Raw genomic sequence first — 8,824 nt, forward strand, 5'->3', positions numbered from 1 at the left:
TTGTTGACCATGTAGGCATCCAGATTTACAAAGTGAACTCATAAAGCATAATGCTTGACATTTCAATAGCAAGAGAGAATGGGACTGATTTTTAGTAAAATATGCTCAACTGAACGTAGTAAAATTCACTGCTTGAATCCGGAGTTTGTTGCTCCTCTTTCCCATTTCTCACTTCTGTAATCCAAATACAGAAATGACATCGGCTAGGGCTATTGGATCTCTGTTTCCTGGAATGTGCATTCACTTTCGGGTGCACATTTCCCCCACCACTTTCTATTCTGCGGTATGCTCGGACAGCGACCTTCACGAGCGCTGCTTTCCAGCACGGGACTGCGCAATCCTATGCAGTGTACAGAAGTATTCAGGGAAGCCTTTCGGCGAGGCTAGTTCCCATGTTAAACGGGCGCGGGACTTCAGTCTTAGAAAACGCGCAAGAGCGTGCAAAACGCAAAGATATAACTTAGGAAGGGCGTGTGCATGTGAAGTCTCGCAGCGAATGCAGGTCAACGTGCCTCTTCAAGCCTGAGAGGAGTTCTGTCACGGATCGTTAGGCAGCCCTGTCTTGGCGGGAAAGGGCGTGTGGGAGCGGGTCCGCCCGCGGCCAGGTGCGCGCCAGGTGCCCGCGTCCCGCCCTGCCTCTGCCCCTTGACCCGGGAGCTGTATATAAAGCCGCGAGGAGACGGGGAGCGCGCGCGCGCCTCTTCACCTTCTTCCCTTCACGAGCTGCTGCTTCCTGGTTGCTTTTTTTGTTAAACCCCACACTCGTCTCTTGTTTGATGTTCCAACTGCAGGCAGCTCCTCAGTGACGCGGCGGCCTCCCCGTCGTGCCTTGGGCCGGCGGTTGGACGGAAGGCTAGGCCGGCGGTGAGGAGGAAGCCCAGCAGTAGTAACGGGCCATGGCCGAGCCGAGTCCGAAAAGGCTTAAGAGCGGCCTGCCCTTGTGCGCCATCCACCGGCATGGCAGAGCTCTGGGCAAACTCGTGAAGCAAAACTTCCCGGCCGTGGTGGAGGAAGGCCTGTGCGGAGTCACCGGCGCCCTGCTCGAGGTCGCCTACGTCTTGCAGATGCTGGTAAGGCCACCGCGCAGCGACCCGCTTGGCGCGCCAAGGCAGGCCTGGCGCGAGGCGCTGCGGCTCCTTCGGCGCTCTGCCAGCGTCTCCTTACTCTGCGTTCGAGATGCCTCTTTTCAGGGCCACGACGAGGGCTCGCTCTGGGTTCGCCTTTTCCCATCCTGCCTCACCTCCTCACCTCGGGCCTCTTCAGTTGGGGTTCTTTCTTTTCTCATTTCTGCTCTGCATTTAGGTCTGACTTGCACGTCCACGATAGCTAGTGCTTTCCCCCCCTCAGGGTGCACAGTACGGGCACTTCTTTTTTGTGTTGTTAAAAAGTGTGACACTTACTGCAACAACTTCATGATGACTACTGGCACCTATTTTTCTAGGGGTGGGAAACACTGAGATAGCGGTGCTTCAGTTCTTCTTCCTAAGCGGCAGCCATCAAGCAATGGATATGCTGGTATAAGATACCCATGTTAAAAAGAGGGGTAGAAGAGGTGCACACCTGGGAACCCTTCTAGTAACCTCATGGTGTGTGGTGGCTAGTTCATGGCAAAGGCACACTTTAAAACATTATTATGTACATCTTCTGGAACTGCTGTTGTGAAAACAGATTCTGGTTTGCATCATGGTTAAAATACTTCTTCCTTTGCTGGATGCAGCTGAGGCATGGCTTTTCTTCTGTATTAAACCAACATCTGCTGAGGTCTTTTGCTGCACATAAAGTGACTAAATCCCCACTCTTTCCACATGTGTGTGCCTGCATTCAGCTGACAACATTTGTTGTTGTTGTTGTTTAGTCGTGTCTGACTCTTCGTGACCCCATGGACCAGAGCACGCCAGGCACTCCTTTCTTCCACTGCCTCCCGCAGCTTGGTCAAACTCATGCTAGTAGCTTCGAGAACACTGTCCAACCATCTCGTCCTCGTCCACCTTCTCCTTGTGCCCTCCATCTTTCCCAACATCAGGGTCTTTTCCAGGGAGTCTTCTCTTCTCATGAGGTGGCCAAAGTATTGGAGCCTCAGCTTCACGATCTGTCCTGACAACATTAGTTCATGAATAATAGCTCAGTTGGTTAGAGTATGGGGCTGATAATACCAAGATCCCAGGTTCGATCCCCAGATAGGACAGCAGCATATTCCTGCATTGCAGGGGGTTGGACTAGATGATCCTCAGGGTGCCTTCCAACTCTACCAGTCTATGATTGTATGATTCTATTCTATCTGGTATACTCCTTTGCCACATATGGCCCTGTCCTCAAACTTAGGATGGAGGCCCATTCCCTTCCTTCTTGTCACTCTGCCATGCCCCCATTGTGCTATGGAGCCAGGCTTGCACTGCTTTTCAAATGCCCTCTCCTTCACAGATGCTCCTTATGTAAACCACCCATCCTTAATATGCAGAGCCAACCTCTTGTAGGGTCATGTTAAAATGTTCATGTGTTGGAAGGCTATGGGAAAGAAATGACATCGTTTTGTCCACTGGGTGACAACTGGCTGTATACACATGGATTGCACACAAGTGAATGGATGTATGCAGAATTATTCATTGTAACACCAAACTAAATTATTAATGTATCTCCCCCAAATTTCAGGTTTCTATTTCATAAGGCAGTATTGTAAGTATTTTGGGGGTATGCCAAGTCCACTGTTTTGAGGGAGAGATATTCACGTATGCCCCATTTTGATGCCAGAAGTACTTTTTGTGAGCAAATACTTAGCTAGGTCATGTGGATATACCCTAGCAATTTTGATACTGCCATGAATGAGCAGGTCAGACAGTACCACACATCTTATATATTATGGTACATTTTGCTGCTGTATGAAATTACTATATTGCTATATTCACTGTATTTACAATGTCTAATATTTCTTTTAAGGTTGTTCATGGCATATAAATAATAATATGCATGGAAAATAATGGTTCAGCATTTACTGCAAGCGGACACTCATAAACTGATGCAAAGCTCCTGTGCAATCTTTCCCCTTTGTATAACTCACTTCTGTCTGTTGCTATCTGTCGTGATTTCTTTTTATATGAAGTCCTTATTTTGGACAAGTCCTGCATCTTAGGAGGTCCGGAACCAAGGAAGGAAATTTACATGCTGACTGACTCACTTTTGGATATGTGAACAGTAGTGAATCAGTCTTTAAGAGACTCAGTGCCTGTAAGTATGGGGGCAGAAGTCAGGCCCTTTTTACTTGCGAAAAATATGAGTGTTAAATGAGTCTGGTAGGCAACTGACGGTAATGAAGCTACACTGATTATACGGTAGAGTAAGAGAATCAAGGAATGAAGAGCAGGGATGGGGAAAGTGATGAAGCAAGGGAAGAAAAACTGACTCAGAACTTAGTGGTGGGAAGCTGTGACAACATCCTTCAGCTGTCACTGCATTCCTTCTAAAAAGAGAAAAGGGGAAGCTGCTGACAACACCGCCCTGATTAGATATAAGGATCACAATTCAAGATGACAATATTCTCAGAATATGAGAACATATTTTTCCAGCAAAAACAATGAGGAAATGGGCGAATAATAGCCATAAAGTCCCATCTTCTCTGCAGGCACAGAATGTACTTGGGCAATTGCTGGAACTCAGTATGAGTCTGGATCTGTTTCTTTCATATTGTTAATGATTTTCTTCATGTTTTAATGTGGTGAAGACCTTAGGGAGTGTTTTCTTATCTCATATATCTATCTGATTGGCCACTGTGAGAACAGGATCGTTGACTGGATGGGACATTGGTTTATTTGCCGGGGCTCCTCCTATGTTCCTTTGAAGTTTGAAGGAGGGTAAACTTGGTAGGCAGTAAACTGAAGAGGCAATAACCTGAAGTAAACTGAAGTAAACTGAAGTAAGCTGAACATGAAGAGTAGCAGTGATCCAAGACCTGATTCTTACATTATGAAAGTGACATTGTTTCGATTTTCCCATGATTCCATTCCACACACTTTTCAATAATGTAAGAATTCAGAAACCATGTGGAAAAATCAAGCTCATGTGGGAAGAACAGCAATAACACCAGGGGCCAGATCTGGAGGATGGGGTGTGTAAGAAAGCGGTAACATGACACAGGATGTAACTATGGGAGAAGAATGGCAATCATGTTGCCTGTATATCCCCCTGCATACTTTCCACTCTCCAACTACTACTCCAGAGGCAACAGCTTCTAACTTTCTGCAACAAAAGAAGTGACAAATGGTACAGCCTCTAACATTCCTTATCCTTACAAATATCTACTGTAGAAATATACAGCATCCTGATTCAGCCAGAGATCTGCATGCATAAGCAGTCTTGTGTGCATGTTGCATTTGGATGAGCATCCTTATTCACATCATCATGTGTACTTGAGTCCTCATACACTGACTAGATGCATCTTTGAATGAAAATATGCATCTGTATCAATCCCCCTGCCAATTCAACTACTTTCAGTTTTTTGAAAAACATATCAGATATTTCTGCATTCTGTAAAATTAACAGTGTTTACCTTTTTTGAATATAATTGTGCTAAATCAGATCCCAGTCACATTAAGGCATGAGTGAGAAGTACGTGGATCACCCTGTGTCATTGGGCTCCAACTCCCTTTATTCCCAGCCAGAATGGGCAGTGGTCAGGGATATTGGGAATTGTTGCACAATGACATGGGGGGGGCGCTATAGTCTCCCACCCCTAATTTCGAATATTAGTAAACTTTCTGGAAAACTAATTGCCCATGACTGCAACTAAAACAGGTTATATGGTCTTTTGTCTGATGTACAAATATTTTTTTAACTTAACATACACATACCCCAGGGTATCTAATTTGAAATATTGTTTCTATCTATGGCAAAAGCAAAAGTTTGTGTTTTACTTCTAAAATATATAGGTTTTCCAGAAATGTTTTTTTTCTTCTACTCCTTTTGAAGTTTAAACCTAAGTATTGTAAACATTATACAATATTATTGAACTTTGTATATGAACTGCAGTGGGTGTTTTGCTTTGTTGTCTGTTTGAAAAATATAGGGTGAAATCTTTGATCATTCTGATATGGCTTTACCAAATGTTTCTAAATTCTTCTGGGACCGGGCTAAAGAGGAGAGGGAAGCAGCAGAAGCTCTCATACAATACCAGCATGACAGGGGAGGCCTCTACTGTACCAGAGTTATCCAGGTATGTGGCAAAGTTTGTCCTCATGCCAGAGGTTTAACTTCATAAGATATATGTCTCATGTAACAGATCAAAAAAGAACTCGCACACATATCCCTTATGGTGTGAGCTACATCTGCATTTAGCTACACCTTTTTCCATGTTAGCCTAGAAGAATAAAGCGAGAAGACATGGTTTTGGGGGTTTTTTTGTCATGTTTCTGCATGACACCTAGCGGGTTTCATGCCTCTCACAGTGAAATGATAGGATCAGATTTGGAGCTTAGCTTTCCCCCCCATACAAATTCAAATTTTCTTTTTAGACATCTGTCTTATTGCACTTATTAAAGAGGGGGTTTTTTTAACACCGCTGTAACCATGATTTGAGTTCCTCCCCCACTTCCAGAATGTGAATGACATATGTCCATATGTTAACAGGTATAGAAGTGCTTTCACCCTGCCATCTCTTGCAATTCGAAGCAAATATGTATGAAAACTATTTTTTCTGCTCCAAGGCAACTAATCTGGGAGACCCAGCACAATCCATATCCTTTGAAAATCTAGCAAATTCCATTTGATATTTGTTTAATCTTATCTCTTGTGGACATCCTTCCCTATGCAAGCAAGCAGCACCCACATGAACAGCACCATTCCATGCTTTTAGATCCCATCCTTCCTCCAGGGATCTGAGGGTAGAGTACACGGGTTCTCTTCTTTTTATTGGAGATCTGCATGGATCAATGTTACACTGATGCAATTTTATGCAGCTTCGTAGCAGTATGGGTTGCTACAACCCATTTTAGGCTTTCATTACTTTATTGGCAATGAACATATTTTAGGAATCAATATTATCCACACCAATTATACAAACACTTGGCTAACATATCATCATATAAAAGCTGTATTAAGCTTGGTGAGCTGCCTTGTGTGCATATATTAATTTTCTATATCTGTATCCCACAAATCTCAAAGATGTTGCTCAGAAGACAGAGATAAGAGCATTACAGCACAGACAGTTGAAAATGTGGTGGAAACAATTGTAAATTCTACTATTTGCCATCTTTGTTCTGCTCTTTGTGATTCCAGAAACCACCCAGTGTGTTAATAAGCGGTGTGGCGGCAGCTCTGGAAGTAGCCCTAGTACAATGGAAGATGATGGCGGGCCATTTTGAAGAGCTTTATGCTCTGAGTATCAAGAACTCAGACCCTCACACTGCAAGCACAATTAAGAAGCAATTTCTAGCACCGAAGATACAGAAGATCAAGTTGATGGGAGATCTAATTACCAATGCTCGTAGGCTTAGGAATGCCCAAGATAGCAGAGGTGACCTTGAGAACTATCTTATAGACCGCCTGCAAAAAGAACTAAAGATTGGGACCGATTCAGAAGCACACTGCAGTCTCCATGCACCATTTCAGAAATGTACAGGAGCTGCAAATGGGCTACAGCTTCTGCGAGAAGAGTACCTTCAGCCCAAGAATGGGATAAGGCCAAAATACCAAGGCCAGTGTTGCTCCCTCTCTCAGCCTCGGTGGAAGGGCTTGCGGGAAAGAGATCAAAGGCAGGAACACAAATGGCATTAGATTGGCTGGGATATGAAGTATGCCACTGCTGAGCAGCGTTAGGATATTCATACATCTCTAAATTGTCCCAGAATAGTTGTCTATAGGTTGACATGATTTGTGAAAACAGTCCCCACAAACAGGGTAACTGTACCATCATGATTTGGTCATTGTTGATTATTTTCTTCATGAGACTATGTTTGAAAAAGCAGTTATTCCACCATGGACTGCAGTCCTTTCTATGAGTGCAGGAACTCCTTACCTTCATATAAAAGCTATACTAACTCTCACCCACAATATTGAGCTCTAGACAATCATGTATCTAGTATAGTCAGGCATTAGGTTAGCTTGAATAAGTGCATAAATGATAACCTTGTATTTTTCTACTATGTAGTAAGGGTCTTTTATAATGCATTCCTTTAAAATAACAAGATAAATTAGATTTTAATATTTCAATGGTTGCCTTGATAGAAGTTTATTAACCTTACAGAGACTTCTATTTTAGTGTACATCCATTTTTATGCTTAATTTTTTATATATATTGCTACATAGCTTAATGTAAACACAATAAAATTGTTTACCTTGGTGCATTGTACTTACATTTTTAAGGTGGTATTTTACTACGAAATATTTTACTACATATTTGATATGCCTGCAATAGCAATGATAATAAATGTTGAAAATTTAAAAACGAAATATATCTATCTTTTGTGATTTTTCATGATCAGCCACATGTTATGCTGCTGTTGGGAAGAAGCCATATACACGAATAAGGCTTTTTAATAAATGAATTGAGCATACCCTCTGCAGTCACAGTGCTTAACCATACTTGTTTTCCATAACACAGGGGGGTGTTCAGGGAGCAGGTTTAGAGACCCTAATTCCCATATGTGGGGTTCTGTCATTCTCATGGGTGAAGATCCAGAACTAGGATACTGCTTTAATGGGAGAGAGGGGCAAATTCTGTCCTCCACCCCTGACAAATTACCACTAGTAGCGATTCTGTCATCGTATGTAATACAGTGGTACCTCAGGTTAAGTACTTAATTCGTTCCAGAGGTCCGTTCTTAACCTGAAACTGTTCTTAACCTGAAGCACCACTTTAGCTAATGGGGCCTCCTGCTGCTGCCGTGCTGCCAAAGCATGAATTCTGTTCTCATCCTGAAGCAAAGCTCTTAACCTGAAGTAATATTTCTGGGTTAGCGGAGTCTGTAACCTGAAGCGTATGTAACCTGAAGCATATGTAACACAAGGTACCACTGTATGTCTCTGCATAGAGATCCATTTCACTTTAATAAGGGCTTAATGGTGTCTAGATTGTGCCCAAGATAAAATATCATAATCAAAACTCCTTTGTAAGATTTAATTATTGGCATTGCTCCCTTGTCTCTAACACAATTGGTATTATTATTAGTAGTAGTAGTATTAAAAATTTGTATACCGCCGTATACCTGTAGATCTCAGGGTGGTTCACAGGATAAAATCACAGTATAAAAACACCAAATACATAATCAAAATAAAAACAAAAAGTAGTAAATAATTGTTCAAAAGGAATTGCAATTTTTGCCTTCTTGTTTATGAGGACAAAAAAAAAATCTTATCTCTTCGCTGGACCAGTCCTGCCAATAGTAAGTTTGAGGGTGTCAAACATTTTAGTGACTGCATGTGAATGGTTGCAAATATACTACCTTTGCTTTCCAGAGCAGCTGGAATATACAGTTATGTATGAGTGCAGGGAGGGGGTCAATAGCAGACCACACTGGGATGTCTCATGTTTCAGCACTGGTGTACAAATACGTAGTGGCAATACATATGGAGCAAGGAACTCTTAATCTAGCATGGTGAGAAAGACTGATCCAAATAATTCTTAGATGGGTTGTTCCAACATTGTAGGCCAAAATTTAATATCTTGTAATAAGTTTAACTCCTGTTAGCTCACAATATACAAGTGGCTGGGGCAACCCAGTCAGATGGGCAGGCACAAATTATTTGTTTCGGAGCAGGTCCTATTGATTTAAGTGGTACTGTACTTTCTTCCAAGTATAGGCTGAGAGTTTATTTCTGATGGCTTTCCTCAGATTAT

The 8,824-nt window shown here is 42.6% G+C and overlaps 1 protein-coding gene across 1 annotated transcript; it reads left to right on the forward strand.

Moving 5' to 3' along the window:
• Nucleotides 1–681: 681 nt before the first annotated feature.
• LOC128415965 (ferritin light chain-like) lies at nt 682–7,991 on the forward strand. Its single transcript, XM_053392881.1, has 3 exons — nt 682–1,070; nt 5,057–5,203; nt 6,265–7,991. The coding sequence occupies exons 1-3, from the start codon at nt 897–899 to the stop codon at nt 6,760–6,762; spliced, it is 819 nt and encodes a 272-aa protein (XP_053248856.1). The 5' UTR covers nt 682–896; the 3' UTR covers nt 6,763–7,991.
• The last annotated feature ends 833 nt before the right edge of the window (nt 7,992–8,824 follow it).

Source organism: Podarcis raffonei, chromosome 1 (genome assembly GCF_027172205.1).
Source record: "Podarcis raffonei isolate rPodRaf1 chromosome 1, rPodRaf1.pri, whole genome shotgun sequence".
NCBI classification, from domain to species: Eukaryota; Metazoa; Chordata; class Lepidosauria; order Squamata; family Lacertidae; genus Podarcis; species Podarcis raffonei.